The sequence below is a fragment of the Microcaecilia unicolor genome, chromosome 4 (assembly GCF_901765095.1).
Source record: "Microcaecilia unicolor chromosome 4, aMicUni1.1, whole genome shotgun sequence".
NCBI classification, from domain to species: Eukaryota; Metazoa; Chordata; class Amphibia; order Gymnophiona; family Siphonopidae; genus Microcaecilia; species Microcaecilia unicolor.
In genome coordinates, this window is record NC_044034.1 from 194750676 (window position 1) to 194771077 (window position 20402).

A 20402-nucleotide genomic window follows, 5' to 3' on the forward strand; every position below is an offset into this window, starting at 1 on the left:
AACCGGATTGAAGCGGATCAAGGATGGCATGAGAGGAGAGAAAATCAAGGCAGCGGCTGTGGACTGCGCGCTCAAGTGTCTTGGAGAGGAAGGGTAGGAGGGAGATGGGGCGGTAGTTGGAGGGACAGGTAGGGTCTAGTGATGGTTTTTTGAGGAGTGGCGTGACTACAGCATGCTTGAAGGTGTCGGGGACAGTTGCAGTGGAGAGAGAGAGGTTGAGGATATGACAGATGGAGGGGGTGATAGTAGGAGAGATGGTGTTAAGTAAGTTTGGTGGGGATGGGATCAGAGGAACAAGTGGTGCATTTTGAGGAGGAAAGAAGGCGGGCGGTTTCCTCCTCGGAGATATCAGGAAAGGAGGAGAAGGAGGTCTGGGTTGGTTGGTTGAGGGAGAGGGTTGAAGGGTGAAGAGGAGGAGGTGGCTTGGTAGTGAACTCAAGGTTGATCTTTTGCACCTTGTCGCGGAAGTAGTCAGCCAGTGATTGAGGAGAGAGTGACGGGGGGGTGGGAGCGGAGGGCACTTTGAGGAGGGAGTTAAGGGTGGCGAAGAGACGACGAGGGTTAGAGCTGAGAGAATTAGTCAATTGGGTGTAATAGTCCTGTTTGGCAAGGAATAGTGAGGACTGGAAGGAGGATAGCATGAATTGTAGTGAAGGAAATCTGAATGGGTGCGAGATTTCCTCCAGAGGCGTTCAGCAGATCGGGCGCAGGAGCGAAGGTAACGGATGCAAGGGGTCAGCCAGGGCTGGGGATTAGTACGCCTTGTGGGACGGGAGGTGGATGGTGCAAGGGTGTCCAGAGCAGAGGAGAGAGTGGCATTGTAAGCGGAGACAGCCTCGTCAACAGACTCGGAGGACATGATGGAGGGGACGCACCCTCAACCGGCGCTCGCAAGAGCGGGGGAGAAACATGCTGCGCATCCAAGATGGCGTCCGGCGCGACACTCCGCGAAGGAGCCGCGCGGGAAGAACGGCGCTTAACTTTAGCCGCTTTTATGCCGTCGCCCAAATCAAGGGCGGCCATGGCATGAACGTCTCCCAGCTCAAGGGCGGCCCAAGAAGAAGCCGTCCGAGCAGAGTGGCCGGCCAAGATGGCGGAGGCGAGCAGCGGGGGATGGGCGTTTATGGCGGGAAAAACCGCCGCACCGGAGGAAGACCCGGGACACTGACCGGCCTCCAAACTGACACCCAACAAGGGCGAATCAGACTTTAAAACCCCCGCCTCCCCGCTAGAAGCGCACACGCGGTCTGGGGAGCGATTCTTCGCGCCCTCGCCCTCCGACGTCATAGGCCACGTGGAGATCGATCGGGGAACCCCCTGCCCGCTATAAAAAGGTAAAAATTACCTGCTTCTCGCTCCAAGCTGTAACGACCTGGTGTCCCAATGAGTAGCTGCAATAAACGTTTAAATAAACGTCAAAATAAACGCCCTTAAGGACGTCCAAAATTCTTTTTTTTTTTTTTTTTTAACGGAGCCAGCGGGAGGGGGGAGAAAAGGAGGGACCTGGCGCCACCAGGTTTGCACTTGCTCAAGGAGAGCCCTCAACCCCAGGTACTCAACAAAACCTAAAAATTAGGCTTGGAGACCTAGCCAGAGCTGCTGCTGTGTGTGACCACCACCTGCTGAGATAGAGAACATACTGAGGAGTTTCCGGCAGCACATGACCACATATAGGGAGGCAAAAGCTTTGCTCTCTATCGCCACCTGCTGGTAGATGGACACAACCCAACCACCAGTCTATGGATTGATCAGCATGATGATATGGAAAAGTGAGATTACATAAAAATACTAACAACAATAAAGAACGACAAGGTGGATGCAGCAGCTCATAGGTTTGTCAGATTGACAACAGGTTTATGGTTGAAAAGAAGGATTTTATAAAGTCTGGGTTTGTAATATATGTATATACTAGTAAAAAAGGCCCGTTTCTGACACACATGAAACGGGCGCTAGCACGGTTGTGTGAGAGTGACTGTGTGAGAGAGAGAGTGAGTGTGTGTGTGTGTGTGACAGAGAGAGAGTGAGTGTGGGTGCGAGTGTGTCTGTGAGAGTGTGTCTGTGAGAATGAGTGTGTGTGCGTATGTGAGCCACAGTGAGTGTGTTTGTTTTATTTTTTGTCTACTAGATTGTAAGCTCTTTGAGCAGGGACTGTCTTTCTTCTATGTTTGTGCAGCGCTGCGTAAGCTTTGTAGCGTTATAGAAATGCTTAGTAGTAGTATTAGTAGTACTTGCTTTGTTTTGAGCGAATGGGGATGACAGCTGCGCGAGGAAGGGGAAACTAAGATTAACCTAATTGGTTTCAACGTTCTGACCTCACTTCATCTCCTGTCTATTAAACCTCCTCGGTTGCCCCGAACCCGGCGTCGGAAATGACGTTTCCTGTTGTCCGTGGAACAGAGGAGCGGAAGAGAAAAAAGGACTGGGAGAGAGGTGGCACTGACTGGAGACGAGAGATTGATTTCGCTTGATTGGGTGGTTGGTGAGAACTTGGGACCACTGCGGGTCAGAGCCCTAAGGTGTGGTCACCATGGCAGTGTCCGAAAGTCAGCTCAAGAAATTATTATCCAAGGTAAGTAAGTATGAGGGAGCGAGCGAGCCGTTTTGGGGAGGGAAGGAGGGGGTGGTGTCACTATCACCGGCCATCAGTTGACACCTGATCAGCATCGCTACTGTAGGCATCAACATCATCCCCTCCTTTAAAGCACGGGCATGATTATTTTGGGTCACTGCCTTCGAAATCCACGTAATTCTTCAAAGGGGTTTGTAAAACCGTCAGTGCATCTTTTTGTAGTTAAAAAAAAAAAAAAAAAAAAGTGTGGGTACTCATACCAGCAGCTGGCAGGGTGGAGCTGACATTTGTGACTCTGTGAGGAAAATAAAATTTTATTGGAAGATTATTTATCTCTGCCAGCTGCTTGTTTGACTTCTGTGGAAGGACTTTCCTGCCCTTCATTTTTCGGTATTCAAATACTAGGCCCTCCTTCAGGGTTGGGGTGATCACTGAGGGGCCTGCCCCACAATAACCTGGCCCCCTACAACCAGCCACAGACCCTATGAAAAGGCAGAATTGGTGTACAGAGTCTGGGCTCTTTCATTAATACTTGGGGACCATGGGTCAGTTTTAGTGGGCGATGAAAAAAGCCTTGGGTCCTTCTTGGTGTTAAAGATGGAGGCACCATAATATTCACAGTTGAAAGGGAGGGGGGGGGGGTTGCTAAACCTTGTGCCTATTTTCAAAGCACTTAGATTTACACAAAGTTACAAAGAGGTGAATTTTCAAAGAACTTGGACTTACAAAATTCCATATATGGAACATTGTAAGTCTAAGTGTTTTGAAAATGAGCCCCCGTATGTAAGTCGGCTATTTTTCTGCTTTAACCAGATCAAGGTAACTTAACTTGTAAAACCAAGTCATGTTAGCCTAATAAGAAAGCAGCTATGACTGTCAACAGAAATTGAAGATAGCACTTTTTAAAGTTCACTGTCATGACAAACACATTATGGTATTCAAAATAACAGATTTTGAAAGTGAAATTCTTTACTGAGACGCAGTGTTTTATTATGCATACTAGTAAAGAAGGCCCGTTTCTGAAAGAAATGAAACGGGCGCTAGCAAGGTTGTCCTCTAATGGTAGTTATGTTTTTAAGGGAACTGTTAGGAGTGTGTATGTGTGAGAGAGGGAGTGTGTATGTTATTGAGAGAGACAGAATGTCTGTGTGAGTGAGAGAGAGACCGACCGTTCCCTTGTCTATTAGATTGTAAGCTCTTTGAGCAGGGACTGTCTCTCTTTGTTAAATTGTACAGCGCTGCGTAACCCTAGTAGCGCTCTAGAAATGTTAAGTAGTAGTAGTAGTGTGTGTCTCGTGTGCACCAGTTATGCTCTCTCCCCTGCATTGATCCATATGCAGCAAACGTCCTCTGTGCCCTGCCCCCTCCATCCATCCATCCATCCATGTGCTGCATCTCTTCCCTGCCCCCTCCATCCATCATGGTGCAGCAATTCTCCTCTGTCCCTTGCCCTCCCCCCTACATGTGCATCGCACCTCCCTCCCTCTTTCGTTCTCCTTTCCTTCCCCCCCCTCCCAGTTCCAGGGTCCCCCCTCCCTCTCCTCCCTCCCAGTTCCAGGTTGTGGAGGAAGGGCTGAAGAAGCTCCCGCGTTCTGTGTGCAGGAAGGGCTCAGTGGTGAGCTAGAGGTAAAGCGGCTCCCGCGTAGCGTGTGGAGGAAGGGCTGAGAACTAAACCAGCTCCCGTGTTGCGTGTGGAGGAAGGGCTGAGAGCTAAACTGCTCCCTCTTTCGCGCTTTCCGCCTCCCTGCTTCGAATAGTAACATCTCCTGACGTCAGGCAAGCAGGCTTCTACTACGGGAGAGTGACGTCAGGAAATGGTTACGGGCGCAGGCAGACACATTGGAACGTTGCAGGAGCAAATTATTATATTAGATTCTTATAAAACAAATACAGGCAGCTCTTTTTGTGATTTATCCTGGAGTATCCAAATGGGTTTGTTTTGCACATGTCCTAGTAGGAATGAAACTCATTCATAAACCAGTATAATTTGGGAATGATCTTAGACGTTCACATTAATTGCTAATGATAATCTTAATACTTGCATTGTGCCAAAGAGAGCCTTGTTTTTTGGAGTTCATAGGATACCAAAGTGTTCTATTGCTTATTTCCTGTGCATGTAAGCCACTTAGAATTTTGTAGATTAATGGCATATACATGAAAGTTCCAGAGTTCTTTTTAATCAGACCTGTGGTGCCCAGTACTTGGGATTATATTTGCATCTTTCTGCCAGATTCTCTTGGTCTCTGATCATATCTCTAAACTAGTAAAAAAGCCCCGTTTCTGATGCAAATGAAACGGGGGCTAGCAAGGTTTTCTTCTGTGTGCATGTGGGAATGTGTGTGTCCCCTCCCCCCTCGGAGTCGAGTCCTTCAGTGTTAAGTTTCCTGCTGTACTGTGTTTGTGTTACAGATATAGTGAGGGCTTCTGCCCTCTCTCCCCTCCCCCCTCTGAGTCCTTCACTGTTACAGAGAGAGCGATTTGATTTCGTGCTTTGCTGTGTTTTCCTTCACTGTTTGTGTTACAGAGAGAGCGAAGGCGGGGCAGACACTCATGGGGAAACCGGATATCTCTCCCCCTTCACACTTCCGCTGGAGGCTTCATTTAGAACGTTGGTGGTGCCTTTTATATATAGAGATATTTGAGGATCTTCTCTCTCTTCACTTGACACTGATGCTTCTATTAACAATACCATTCATATTTATTTTATCTTATATAACAATGTCTGGCTTTCTTGCATTGAACTTTTCATCATTTGGAATGGGAATGCCCTGGCCTAGATGATCATTTCTCTATCGTTCCATCAGGGTCATAATCCTAGTGTTTTTCTGGTATAGTGATATTATAATGTTTGCTCAGTTTCTAGTGGATGAGATCTTTATTTAAAAACTTGGTATACTGCCCAGCTTTTCAGATCAGAGTGGTTAACACAATGTAATCCAAATAAAATAAGTAGAAAAGTACTCATCAGTCTATAGAAAGACCTAAACTACAATCAAACAACATCGCTCATTCAGAATTAAGAGTAAACACAGACAGGTAGAACATTCCATTTTTAAAAGTCTTTCCAACAGAAGTTATAAAACCCTAAGCTTTTAACAAAAAAAACTTTTTACACTGAATATACTCATTTCCTAATCTACAGAGAAAAACAGCTAACTTAAAAGTGCATTTTTTTTTTTTAAAGAACTGTAACTTTTTTTATAATTAGAATCCGCTTGGATTTCCTTAGGCAAAGCATTCCAAAGTGATGGCGCTTTCCTGTGTGTGCTAGCTTATTGTGCCTTTTTGTATACAGGTCACCTGACATCAACACAGGGACTAGATGCATAACAGTTTACAGTTCTGATCCACAAATGTGCATTTTACTGTTTTTATATGCTGACTGAACAATCTTGCCTGGAATCTGCTGTCCTGTGCTGCAGTTAGTAGTCTCTCAATTGTAGGTTTATTTTCACTTCTCCTCAATTGAACTGTATACACGTAAATTTAGGCATGGGATCCGAAAAAGGGGGCACAGAAATGGGAGGGTCATGGTCAGAAATTAACACATGTTGTTACAGGGAAATGGGGATACATGTCTAATGTAGATGGTATTTGCACTTTGTTTCAGTTGGTGCAAGTGACTGCGTCTAAAGTTGGGCATGATTCCCAAACATAAGCACTACTCTATAAACCACACCTAACTTTAAGTGCAGCTTATAGACTAGTGCTTTTTTCAGCATTGATTTATTTTGGCGGCTTATATAGAATTTAGTTGTGTGCATTATTGTATAGCACTGAGTGCTCAGCTAACACTTACATATGTAAATGTACACTTATCTATGTAGGTGCTATTCTATAAATTTACACATCCAATCCGTGGCAAATTTAAGCAGCTTCATATAGAATGCAATGAAGTAGTACATGACTTGCCCAAGATTGATTGACTTTATTTTACAAATGTATATTCCGCTCCATCCACAGTCCTAGGTGGGTTACAAAAAAAATACATAATTAACAATTCACATACAATAATAACATAAAATATAAACCTGATTTCTAAAACAACATACTAATCTGGGGAAGTACAGCATTTAAAGAGTCTCATGATCATAGGCCTCTTGAAATAAACATGTTTTAAGCTCTTTCTTAAACTGACTTTTCTCAGGGTGACTTTGCTATTTCTCAACTTGCTGCTCTAGCTACTTGTCCACTCCGATTTTGAAAGGTCTACAGTTTGTATTAACCATTTTTTTAAAACTCTCTTATTTTAGTACAAATACAGAGACCTAACAGTGCATGAGATTACAAGTGTTATTACTACCTACAAGGATCTCAAACCTGTCATGGATGGATATGGTGAGTGGACATATTTGTTATCTTAACTAAATAGTTTTAATTAGGTCCGTAAAGAATACAATATAAATATCTTTCCTCTTTCCATGTCTACTTCACAATGAGGATATTTGATAAGACTGAGTACTGGCTGTATTCTGTATGCAAACCCTTTTCTATGGGAATCACTTAGGGCCTCTTTTATCAAACCACGCTACCAGTCCCCAGTGCGGCATTCTGACAAAACCCATTCATTTTGAATGGACTTCATTAACATTGCCATTTGGGAACCGCTAGCGCACCTTGATAAGAGACCCAGAGTTTTAAAGTTTAAACAGTTAACAACAAGTATTTTTGTGCTACACTTACCTGTTTGTTTCACTGGTATAGAATATTAGAGCTTCATGATAGTACTGACATTTATTTAAAGTAGTGATGTACATTAAGGGACTGAAGGGTCAACCCGGCCCAGTGGCAAGAACTTTGCACTGCCTTGTACAGAAACATAAGCCATATGATTTATCTGCCATCATTTTCTATTAAGTTCTCCTCATCCATACCAACTACAAAGCCCTAAAATATTTTCATTTCCTTTAGAGATCTTCTGTGCTTGTCTGAAGTTTTCTTGAATTCAAATACAGTTCTTATCTCCACTGCTTCCACAGGGAGGCTGCTCACCACCCTTTCAGTAAAGAAATATTTTTTTTATATTACTCCTGAGTCTCTTCTCCTTTCATCTTCATCCTAAGCCCCCTTGTTATCTAGCTTCTTTCCAAGTGAAAGAGGCCTGCTTCTAATGCATTTATACCGTGAAGGTATTTAAATGTTTCTTTCCATATCATCATGCTGATCAATCCATAGACTGGTGGGTTGTCCATCTACCAGCAGGTGGAGATAGAGAGCAAACCTTTTGCCTCCCTATATGTGGTCATGTGCTGCCGGAAATTCCCCAGTATGTTCTCTATCTCAGCAGGTGGTAGTCACACACAGCAGCAGCTCTGGCTAGGTCTCCAAGCCTAATTTGTAGGTTTTGTTGAGTACCTGGGGTTGAGGGCTCTTCTTGAGCAAGTGCAAACCTGGTGGTGCCAGGTCCCTCCTTTTCTCCCCTCTGCCGCTGGCTCCGTTTAAAAAAAAAAAAAAATAAATTTTGGACGTCCTTAAGGGCGTTTATTTAAACGTTTATTGCAGCTACTCACTGGGACACCAGTTCGTTACAGCCCGGAGCGAGAAGCAGGTAATTTTTACCTTTTTTGTAGCGGGCAGGGGGTTCCCCGATTGGTCTCCACGTGGCCTATGGCGTCGGAGGGTGAGGGCGCAAAGAATCGCTCCCCGGACCGCGTGTGCGCTTCTAGCGGGGATGCTGGGGTCTTAAAGTCTGATTCGCCCTTGTTGGGTGTCAGTTTGGAGGCCGGTCAGTGTCCCGGTTCTTCCTCCGGTGCGGCGGTTTTTCCCGCCATAAACGCCCATCCCCCGCTGCTCACCTCCGCCATCTTGGCCGGCCACTCTGCTCGGACGGCTTCTTCTTGGGCCGCCCTTGAGGTGGGAGACGTTAATTCTATGGCCGCCCTTGATTTGGGCGACGGCAAAAAAGCGGCCAAAGTTAAGCGCCGTTCTTCCTGCGCGGCTCCTTTGCGAAGTGTCGCGCCGGACGCCATTTTGGATGCGCAGCATGTTTATCCCCCGCTCTTGCGAGCACCGGTTGAGAGTGCGTCTAGGGCTGTGGCCCAGGCTGCTGAAGTGCACAGTCTGGGGGGTTTCTCCCCCGAGTTCATTTTGCTGCTGCATCAGGCCTTCCTTATGCAAAACGCTGCCCCGGCTCCCTTGTCCGATAAAGGGGTTGAGGCCCCCGGAAGTAAACGCCCTCGGGTGGATTTCCAGGCCTTAGAGGACTCTGTCTCCTCTGATGTAGATGAGGGCAGCGTATCTGGGTTCTCCCAACGGTCCTTTGGGGATTCCTTGGAGGAGACGGATTCCCGCTCGGATGGAGCGGATGACCCCTCTGCAGCGCGGATTTTTCGCTCAGAGGACTTGCCCAATCTGTTAGTGCAGGCCATGAGCATTTTGAAGATTTCCTCTCTGGAGGACGTCAGCCCCTGTTGGCTCCGCCTTTATGCTGGGGACGAAGCGCCCGCCTAGAACCTTCCACGTGCATGTTGCCATGCACACCTTGATTTCGGCTCAATGGGATGTCCCGGAAGCGAGCCTCAAAGTGGCTAGGGCTATGTCCCGCCTCTATCCTCTGCCTGAAAGTGAACGTGAGGCCTTTCTTTGGCCTACCGTGGATTCTTTAATTACTGCGGTGACTAAGAAAACGGCGTTGCCGGTGGAAGGTGGCACGGCCCTAAAGGACGCCCAAGACAGAAGATTGGAGGCGGCCTTAAGGTCGTCCTTCGAGGCGGCTGCTTTAAGTTTGCAGGCCTCAGTTTGCGGCTCCTATGTGGCCAGGGCGTGCCTGACGATTGTGCAGCGGGCTTCCCCCTCGGATCCTTCCTTGAGGGCTGATTTGGCCGGCCCTGGAATCGGGCTTGGCTTATTTGGCAGACTTGCTGTATGATGTCTTGAGAGCCTCGGCTAAAGGTATGGCTCAGACAGTCTCTGCGCGGCGGTGGCTTTGGCTGAAGCATTGCTCTGCTGACCACGCCTCTAAGTCCCGCCTGGCTAAGTTGCCTTTTAAAGGCAAGCTGCTCTTTGGGGTCGAGCTGGACAAAATCGTGACCGATCTCGGCACGTCTAAGGGCAAGAGGTTACCAGAGGTCAGGGCTCGGGCCAGTGCTCGCCCCGGTATCTCCAGAGGACAGTTTCAGGAAGCCCGTCGGTCCCGCCCGGGCAAGTCGGGCTCCTCTGCCCCCTCTTCCTTCAAAAGGAACTTCTCCCCCAAGCAGCATTCCTTTCGCAGAGACCGCCGTCCCGGAGGTGCGCCCTCCGGTCCTCCCCCAGGGTCTCGTACCCAATGACGGGGCCCTGGTCCATGGCCCAGTGCAGATTGGAGGACGCCTGTCCTCGTTTCTGGGCGAGTGGACCAGGGTAACTTCAGACGCTTGGGTGCTGGAAGTCATCAGAGAGGGCTACAAACTAGAGTTCTGCCGACCCTTAAGAGACGGGTTTGTACTCTCTCCCTGCAAGTCTCCGGTCAAAGCTGTGGCAGTGTGGCAGACTTTGGACAATCTGATCCGCCTGGGGGCAGTCGTTCCGGTGCCAGAAAATCAGATTGGCAAGGGACGTTACTCCATTTACTTTGTGGTACCAAAGAAAGGAGGTTCTGTACGGCCTATCCTCGACCTCAAAGGGGTCAATCGGGCCTTGAAAGTTCGGCACTTTCGCATGGAGACTCTCCGCTCTGTTATAGCGGCAGTGAAGGCAGGGGAGTTTCTGGCATCCTTGGACATCAAGGAAGCGTATTTGCATATTCCCATCTGGCCTCCTCATCAACGCTTTCTGCGTTTTGCAGTCCTGGGCCGACACTTCCAGTTCAGAGCCCTCCCGTTCGGGTTGGCTACTGCTCCGCGGACCTTCTCCAAAGTAATGGTGGTCATCGCGGCCTTCCTGCGAAAGGAAAGGGTACAAGTCCATCCTTATCTGGACGACTGGTTGATCCGAGCCCCCTCTTATGCAGAGTGCGGCAAAGCTGTGGACCGGGTGATTGCTCTTTTGAGCTCCCTGGGGTGGATCATCAACTGGGAGAAAAGCCAGCTGCGCCCGACTCAGTCCCTGGAGTATCTGGGAGTTCATTTCGACACCCAAGTGGGCAGAGTGTTCCTGCCAGACAATCGGATTGTCAAGCTTCAGGCTCAGGTGGACCAATTCCTAGTAGCCTCTCTTCTTCGGGCTTGGGACTATGTGCAGCTGTTGGGCTCTATGACGGCCACGATGGAAGTAGTGCCCTGGGCCAGGGCTCATATGAGACCACTACAACACTCTCTGCTGCAGCGCTGGACTCCGATGTCGGAGGATTATGCTGTGCGCCTTCCCTTGGACCCAGCAGTGCGCAAGGCGCTGAGCTGGTGGCTGAAGACAGACAAGTTGTCTGCAGGAATGCCTCTTGTGACCCCGGAGTGGATTGTTGTCACGACGGACGCCTCTTTGACAGGCTGGGGAGACAACTGCTTGGGAAAGACAGCGCAGGGGCTCTGGTCTCCTGCAGAGGCAAAGTGGTCTATCAACCTCTTGGAACTCAGAGCCATTCGGTTGGCGCTTTTGGAGTTCCTCTCGGTACTGGCGTTGAAGCCAGTACGGGTCCTGTCCGACAATGCCACGGCTGTGGCCTATGTCAACCGCCAGGGAGGTACCAAGAGCGCCCCTCAAGCCAAGGAGGCCATGAAATTATGCCAGTGGGCGGAAGCGAACCTGGAACAGCTGTCAGCGGCCCACATTGCCGGAGTCATGAATGTCAAGGCGGACTTTCTCAGTCGCCATACCTTGGATCCCGGAGAGTGGCAGTTATCGGCTCAGGCGTTCTTGGACATCACGAAGCGCTGGGGCCAGCCGAGCCTAGATCTGATGGCGTCATCGGCCAATTGCCAAGTGCCGTGCTTTTTCAGCAGAGGACGGGACCCTCGATCTCTGGGAGTAGATGCTCTTCTCCAACAGTGGCCGACACAGGAGCTTCTCTATGTGTTCTCGCCCTGGCCCATGTTGGGCAGGGTACTAGACCGGGTGGCAAAGCATCCGGGCCGGATAATCCTGGTGGGTCCGGACTGGCCCATACGTCCCTGGTATGCGGACTTGATCAGGCTCTCAGTGGACGACCCTCTGCGGCTGCCTGTGGAGCAGGGCCTGTTGCATCAGGGTCCCGTGGTGATGGAGGATCCCTCCCCCTTTGGTCTTACGGCCAGGCTATTGAGCGGCAGCGTCTGAGGAAGAAGGGCTTCTCAGACAAGGTCATCGCCACTATGCTGAGAGCGAGGAAGCGCTCTACTTCTACTGCTTACGCCAGGGTTTGGCGTACCTTTGCAGCGTGGTGTGAAGCAGGCTCACTTTCTCCCTTCATTGCTCCAATTTCTTCAGTGTTGGCGTTCCTGCAAGAAGGTCTGGAGAAAGGCCTGTCGCTCAGTTCCCTTAAAGTCCAGGTAGCGGCTCTGGCTTGCTTCAGGGGCCGCATGAAGGGTGCTTCCCTGGCTTCGCAGCCAGATGTGGTGCGTTTTCTCAAGGGAGTTAATCACCTGCGCCCTCCTCTGCACTCAGTGGTGCCTGCGTGGAATCTCAACCTGGTGCTAAGAGCCTTGCAGAAGCCGCCTTTTGAACCCTTGTCGAGGGCATCTCTGAAAGACCTGACATTGAAAGCAGTCTTTTTGGTGGCTATCACTTCAGCCAGAAGAGTTTCCGAGCTCCAGGCCCTATCATGTCGAGAGCCTTTTCTGCAGTTCACTGAGGCAGGAGTGTCTATTCGCACAGTGCCTTCCTTCCTGCCCAAGATTGTTTCTCGCTTCCATGTGACTCAGCAGCTCTGTCTCCCATCCTTTCGTAGGGAGGACTACCCAGAGGAGTACTCTGCTCTCAAATATCTAGATGTGAGACGAGTCATCATCAGATACTTGGAAGTGACCAATGATTTCCGGAAGTCGGATCATCTGTTTGTCCTGTTTGCAGGTCCTCGTAAAGGTCTGCAGGCTGCTAAGCCTACAGTGGCAAGATGGGTCAAGGAAGCCATTGCAGCGGCTTATGTGGCCGCGGGGAAGGTGCCGCCTATCCAGCTGAAGGCTCACTCCACTAGAGCTCAGGCGGCCTCGATGGCAGAGGCCGGGTCCGTCTCCTTGGAAGAGATTTGCAAGGTGGCAACTTGGGCATCGGCCCATACCTTCTCCAGGCATTACCGCTTGACTGTGGCTGCTCGGGCGGAGGCCCGGTTTGGAGCTTCAGTGTTGCGGTCAGGGATTTCAATGTCCCGCCCTGGGTGAGTACTGCTTCGGTACATCCCACCAGTCTTTGGATTGATCAGCATGATGATATGGAAGGTAAAATTATGTATCATACCTGATAATTTTCTTTCCATTAATCATAGCTGATCAATCCATAGCCCCTCCCAGATATCTGTACTGGTTATATTCTGGTTGCATTTCAGGTTCAAGTTTAGTCTTCAGTTCCTGTTCAGGAGGACTTCGTGTTCAAGTTTTTTTCAATTGGATTCTTCAAGAGTTGAGACGATTTTGTGTTACAGTGAGCTGCTGCATTCCTCTCCCCTCCGTTTTACGGGGCTGGATTGAGACCTAAATTCTGCCGGCGCTCCCTCCCGCTTCGTGCGTCTGTAGGGCAGCTTTGTACCCCTCCCGCTTCGGCGGTGTTAGGGTCAGTCAGCTCCTCCCGCGGTTGCAGGATAAGCCAGATCCCCCCGCATCGGCTGGGTGGTGTCCCTCCCCCGCTCCGCGGGGATGAGCTGGACGGATTCTCCTCCCCCACTTGTGTGGGGATGAGCTGGGTTAATTCCCCTCCCCCGTTTCGGCGGTGGTGAGCTGGGCAGAGTGTCCCTTTGTGGGTGTAATTCTCTAAGTGCTGAGTCCTGCTGATGGAGCTTTGATATCGACATACTGAGGAGTTTCCGGCAGCACATGACCATATATAGGGAGGCAAAAGGTTTGATCTTTATCTCGACCTGCTGGTAGATGGACACAACCCACCAGTCTATGGATTGATCAGCTATGATTAATGGAAAGAAAATTATCAGGTATGATACATAATTTTACCATTATAGCTCTCCTTTCTTGCCTTTCTTCCAGACTATGCATGTTGGGATCTTTAAGTCTGTATCCATGTGCTTTATGATGACCACCTTAGTAGCCTGTGCTTATCTTTTTTGAAGGTGCAGTCACCAGAATTGTGTAAATAAGAACTCAGCAGAGACTTGAGGAGTAGCCTAGTGGTTAATGCAGTGGCCTGAGAACCTGAGGAACTGGGTTTGATTCCTGTTGCAGCTCTTTGTGACTCTGGGCAAGTCACTTAACCCTCCATTGCCCCAGATACAAAATAAGTACCTGTATATAACTTGTAAACCACTTTGATTGTAACCACAGGGCAGGATATCAAGTCCCATCCCCTTTCCCCTCCTTTCTCTTGCTGGCCATTCCTCTCCCTGTGTGCTCAAAGCATTCTTCTGGCTTTTGCTGTCATCTTTTCTAACCTTGTGATTATCAGATATGATCACTCCCAGGACCTGCTCTTCTTTTGGGCACCAATGTGCTTTACTCCCTTTATTGTACCTCTCTTTTTGGGTTTATGCAACCAAAATGTATGATTCTTAATTTTTTAGAATTGAATCTTATCTGCCACACTCTAGACTGTTCTTACAGTTTTGGTAAAGCCCTCCACAGAATATCCCTTGGTTGATTCCCAAGTCAGTTCTTACGCTCCCCAGTTCGGATAGGGCTGGTGATACTGTGGAGGCTGCGTTCATAATCAGTATGGGAAAATAAGTCCTGGTCATCACTTAAGGGTCTGGCCCATCATTGCAGATTTCCTGAGGTTGCCCTGATGCATGGTCCCCTGTTCTGGATCATCACTGCAAATGACCAGGCTAGTAATGTTGGGGGTAGGAATAATAAAGGAAGAAAAATCCCCAGGCAGCTGTGAACACAGCCTCAGCAGCAGATCCCAGCACTGGTTTTGACTGCGCTAGAAATACAATGGAGAAGGAGGAAACTGCTGAATTAATTGAAAAACTTCACCTAAAATGTGAACTGAGTTTGTCAGATCCTTATCTGCTCATCTAAAGCTCGGGAAAAATGACAATGTACCTAATAAAGGCAATTCTAAAACTGTATGCCTGCAATTACACATGCTTTGCGTGCACAAATGCAGCAAAAAGTGCCAGGGCGCATTTTAGTCGCATAGCATGCAGTTGCAAGGGGGGTACACATGGGTAGAACATCGGAAGATCTCCCACATAAACGCACAACTTACAGATTACTGTAAGTTGCAGGCACTGTTTTGCCACACTTAGGTGTGCCCATTTACGCCTGGCATAGACCTGGTATGTGGGCACCCCTACATGTAGGTATGCCAATGTGTGTGTGTGTATGTATATATATATATATATATATATATATATATATATATATATATACATACACACACACATGCACTAGTATTCTGTAATAGAATCTGGATGCTCACTACGCTTCATCTGCACACCTAAAGGGAGGTGCCCACTTATAGAATTGCCACCAATGTGTTTTGTGTTCACTTGCTGCATCATTTTAATAGCCATAATTTTCAGTATTTTGAAGAGTGAAGGTAAGATAAGGAAAGATGGTCCAGTAATTTGCTACTGGTTATGTGTTTTAGTTTTTAATGATGGAACCTCCAGGGAGCTGATGAGTCTCACCGGAACCATTCCAGTGACTTACAAAGGTAAGCATTGTTCTGAGTTTTCATGTTCTTCAGATTATCCGCAAGACTTTTACTAACTCGTTCCTTCTTGAATAACCTGCTGAGAAGATGTAGCTGCTGTGCAATCTGAGTGCAGGTCAGTGTGATCTCTGCTAGAAGTCTGTCCCTAGTTTTCACCATTCTTTTTTATTTTCTCACATTCCTTTTCACCCGTATTGTCTTTGAAGGTCTCATTCTATAAAAACTGATAGACCTTATTGAAGCCTGCTTAGATATTCACATATTTGCATCACATCTGTCCTCTCCTTTTGTACTTGATGGACTGCCTAAGGTTGCATATTGAAAGTGGAAACTGGAACTGAAACTGTGTTTATATCCTAAGCAGTTCAGCTTGAAATTGGGATAATTTGTTGAGCCCAGGTACAAAACTTAGATTGTGAGCCCTCTTGAGCAGGGACATACCTACTGTATCTGTATGTAACGTAACTTGAGCTTGGATTTGGAAAGGTGAGTAATCAAATATAAACTGCAGGAAACAGCCTGCCATGTACTGACCAAAGTAATTTTTATAGAGAGTATTTCTTGCATATATGTCATATCTGCATAAAAGGCCTATTAGGAACTTGCTTCTCATGTAAAACTATGCACGCTACAGTTAGGCGCTTACTCATACGTGGCTTTAGAGTAGGCGTGTTGAGGGGAGGAGTTTGAGTGACGTGATTTAGGCATATACCCCCAGATTCTATATATCATGGCCAAATTTCCACATCCAATTTCATGCTCGCATCAGATTGACTAATGAGCTCAGAAACCTCAATAATTGGATGCTAACAACCAATTATTGATAATTGGCAGTCTTAATTTGCATGAGCATCTCGCTGCGTGCTATTCTATAAGCATAGTTAATAAGCACCAAATTATTTATACAGAAGGGAGCTCACACACAATCTATTAAATATGTGCTCTACTTCAATCCATCCATCCATCAATATTTCTTTCAGACACAGTCCACTGCATTCAGGAAACATAGCGTTCTTAAAGGATCTATCAGATCAGCGCACCTTCCCCTAATAAGGCTAAATGAGCCTAGCATATATCAAAAGGGGCGTAATGCAATCCTCATCGATCCTTAAATGTATTTTATCCAACTTTTTTTTTTTCTTTTTTTCTTTTATCAATTATAAATAATATTTAAATTCTTCAGCTTATTGCACATAGCATTTCATAATATACTGAATTACTTAGCTTTCAGTTTAGCGATTAGCCAAATAGCTTTTCCTTATATTCATACTGCTGGAGACCAGATGTCAACCAACACAGATCCATGTTTCGCGTTACAGGACGCTGTTTCAAGGTAGTCTCCGCGCATATGTCTTGGATGGGGACTGTTTGACATATGCCAGGGGGCATGTTGGGGCATTCCAAAAGTTGCAGTCGTGTTACAGAATTCGCCTGGAGAAGTGCCCAAGTTGGCCATCAGCATTTACAGCTGCTTTTATCAGTTAGTGATGAATGCTATTCTATAAAGGGTGCACTCACTTTATAGAATAGTGCATAGCCTGCAAGATTTTTGTCGCCATTATTGAAAGATGTTAAAAGACAATTTTATATAGCAATGCTTTGATGCTGTAATTTGAGTGACGTCCAGTGAACACTATCAGATAAATGTTTGACAGATGTCAATGTGACTAGTTGGTATTTAAAAGAATATATTGTTTTTATTCTATGATACTTTATTGAAGACACAATACGTGCCTTCCATATCCAGATAATGCTGACTAACCTTGTTGTGCTCTGACCCCTCCCAAAAACTATCTTGGAGGTGTCCTTGAGATGAAGTGCAGCCTAAAGACAAGTGTTTTTTCCATCTGAATCCTCACTTTTGCCTCCTCCAGGACCAATGCATAAGTTTGTTCGGCAGAATTCTGGCTCCAAGAGAGGTTCGTTGATGTGTGGGAATCCTGTCTTATGCTTGATACATCCTTAAGCCTGGAGCTGCAACTTGCTTTGACAAGGCCTGACGTAGCACTGTGTAGTGGCACTCTTCCTGCTGACAGTGTAGTGTTTTTGGCTGTGACTTTCACAGGTGATAGAGGAACGTTGCCACAAGATCGAAGTTCAGCTGGGGAAGAGTTAATATATGTCTCAATATATTCACAAAAGACAGAAATAGTCTGGAACCAGTAACATACATATTTTACAAACCGTCACTCAAGTTTTTATCCTTTTTACCCCCTAACCCCCCTACCAAAGTGCAAGCCCTCTCAGCCTCCCCCCTCCATCCCACCTCCTCCACCCTACCCCACACCCCTTGTATACACTGTGTGAGCTCCAATATAAAGATATTCATTACAGCTTCTGTCATTCATAACTTATTTAGAATAAGGCTTCTGCCACATTATGTGAGTTTGTCTAGAAAGGGTCCCCAAATCTTGAGAAATCCAGCTTCCATATCATCATGCTGATCAATCCATAGACTGGTGGGTTGTGTCCATCTACCAGCAGGTGGAGATAGAGAGCAATCCTTTTGCCTCCCTATATGTGGTCATGTGCTGCCGGAAACTCCCCAGTATGTTCTCTATCTCAGCAGGTGGTGGTCACACACAGCAGCAGCTCTGCTAGGGTCTCCAAGCCTAATCTTTAGGTTTTGTTGAGTACCTGGGGTTGAGGGCTCTTCTTGAGCAAGTGCAAACCTGGTGGCGCCAGGTCCCTCCTTTGCTCCCCCCTCCCGCTGGCTCCGTTTAAAAAAAAAATAAACTTTGGACGTCCTTAAGGCGTTTATTTCGACGTTTATTTAAACGTTTATTGCAGCTACTCACTGGGACACCAGGTCGTTAACAGCTCGGAGCGAGAAGCAGGTACTTTTTACCTTTTATAGCGGGCAGGGGGTTCCCCGATTGATCTCCACGTGGCCTATGGCGTCGGAGGGCGAGGGCGCGAAGAATCGCTCCCCGGACCCGCGTGTGCGCTTCTAGCGGAGAGGTGGGGTTTTAAAGTCTGATTCGCCCTTGTTGGGTGTCAGTTTGGAGGCCGGTCAGTGTCCCGGGTCTTCCTCCGGCGCGGCGGTTTTTTCCCGCCATAAACGCCCATCCCCCGCTGTTCGCCTCCGCCATCTTGGCCGGCCACTCTGCTCGGACGGCTTCTTCTTGGGCCGCCCTTGAGCTGGGAGACGTTCATTGCCATGGCCGCCCTTGATTTGGGCGACGGCAAAAAAGCGGCTAAAGTTAAGCGCCGTTCTTCCCGCGCGGCTCCTTCGCGGAGTGTAGCGCCGGACCCATCTTGGATGCGCAGCATGTTTCTCCCCCGCTCTTGCGAGCGCCGGTTGAGGGTGCGTCTAGGGCTGTGGCCCAGGCTGCTGAAATACACAGTCTGGGGGTTTCTCCCCCCGAGTTTATTTTGCTGCTGCATCAGGCCTTCCTTATGCAAAACGCTGCCCCTTCTCCCTTGTCCGATAAAGGGGTTGAGGCCCCCGGAAGGTAAACGCCCTCGGGTAGATTCCCAGGCCTTAGAGGACGCTGTTTCCTCTGATGTAGATGAGGGCAGCGTATCTGAGTTCTCCCAACGGTCCTTTGGGGATTCCTTGGAGGAGACAGATTCCGCTCGGATGGAGCGGATGACCCCTCTGCAGCGCGGATCGTTCGCTCAGAGGATTTGCCCAACCTGTTACTGCAGGCCATGAGCATTTTGAAGATTTCCTCGCCAGAGGACGTCTCTCCCTCAGCCCTGTTGGCTCTGCCATTATGCTGGGGACGAAGCGCCCGCCTAGAACCTTCCACGTGCATGATGCCATGCACACCTTAATTTCGGCTCAATGGGATGTCCCGGAGCGAGCCTCAAAGTGGCTAGGGGCTATGTCCCCGCCTCTATCCTTTGCCTGAAAAGTGAACGTGAGGCCTTTATTTGGCCTACTGTGGGATTCTTTAATCACTGCAGTGACTAAGAAAACGGCGTTGCCGGTGGAAGGTGGCACGGCCCTAAAAGACGCCCAAGACAAGAAGATTGGAAGCGGCTTTAAGGTCGTCCTTCGAGGCGCTGCCTTAAGTTTTGCAGGCCTCAGTTTGCGGCTCCTATGTGGCCAGGGCGTGCCTGACGATGGTGCAGCGGGCTTCCCCCTCGGATCCTTCCTTGAGGGCTGATTGGCCGCCCTGGAATCGGGCTTGGCTTATTTGGCAGACGTACTGTATGATGTCTTGAGAGCCTCGGCTAAAGGTATGGCTCAGACAGTCTCTGCGCGGCGCTGGCTTTGGCTGAAACATTGGTCCGTGGACCACGCCTCTAAGTCCCGCCTGGCTAAGTTGCCTTTTAAAGGCAAGCTGCTCTTTGGGGTCGAGCTGGACACAATCGTGACAGATCTCGGCACGTCTAAGGGCAAGAGGGTTACCAGAGGTCAGGGCTCGGGCCAGTGCTCGCCCCGGTATCTCCAGAGGGACGGTTTCAGGAAGCCCGTCGGTACCGGCCCGGGCAAGTCGGGCTCCTCTGCCCCCTCTTCCTTCAAAAGGAACTTCTCCCCCAAGCAGCATTCCTTTCGCAGAGACCGCCGTCCCGGAGGTGCGCCCTCCGGTCCTCCCCCAGGGTCTCGTACCCAATGACGGGGGTCCTGGTCCATGGCCCAGTGCAGATTGGAGGACGCCTGTCCTCGTTTCTGGGCGAGTGGACCAAGGTAACTTCAGACGCTTGGGTGCTGGAAGTCATCAGAGACGGCTACAAGCTAGAGTTCTGCCGACCCTTAAGAGACGGTTTGTACTCTCTCCCTGCAAGTTTCCGGTCAAAGCTGTGGCAGTGCAGCAGACCTTGGACAACCTGATACGCCTGGGTGCGGTCGTTCCGGTGCCAGAAAATCAGCTTGGCAAGGGACGTTACTCCATTTACTTTGTGGTACCAAAGAAAGGAGATTCTGTCCGGCCTATCCTCGACCTCAAAGGGGTAAATCGGGGCCTTGAAAGTGCGGCACTTTCGCATGGAGACTCTCCGCTCTGTTATAGCGGCAGTGAAGGCAGGGGAGTTCCTGGCTTCCTTGGACATCAAGGAAGCGTACCTGCATATTCCCATCTGGCCTCCTCATCAACGCTTTCTGCGTTTTGCAGTCCTGGGCCGACACTTCCAGTTCAGAGCCCTCCCTTTCGGGTTGGCTACTGCTCCGCGGACCTTCTCCAAAGTAATGGTGGTCATCGCGGCCTTCCTGCGAAAGGAAGGAGTACAA

At 48.6% G+C, this 20402-nt stretch overlaps 2 protein-coding genes across 2 annotated transcripts in view; both read left to right on the forward strand.

Moving 5' to 3' along the window:
- GTF2H1 (general transcription factor IIH subunit 1) overlaps positions 1 to 20402 on the forward strand; it is a 1055813-nt gene that overhangs the window by 280483 nt on the left and 754928 nt on the right. The gene's annotated exons all lie outside the window — the stretch shown is intronic.
- Positions 2385 to 20402, forward strand: part of TSG101 (tumor susceptibility 101) — a 273450-nt gene continuing 255432 nt past the window's right edge. The window contains exons 1-3 of the mRNA XM_030202449.1: positions 2385 to 2569; positions 6823 to 6907; positions 15158 to 15223. Coding sequence (XP_030058309.1) covers positions 2528 to 2569; positions 6823 to 6907; positions 15158 to 15223 — 193 coding nt within the window. The 5' untranslated portion in view covers positions 2385 to 2527. The remainder of the gene's footprint in view (positions 2570 to 6822; positions 6908 to 15157; positions 15224 to 20402) is intronic.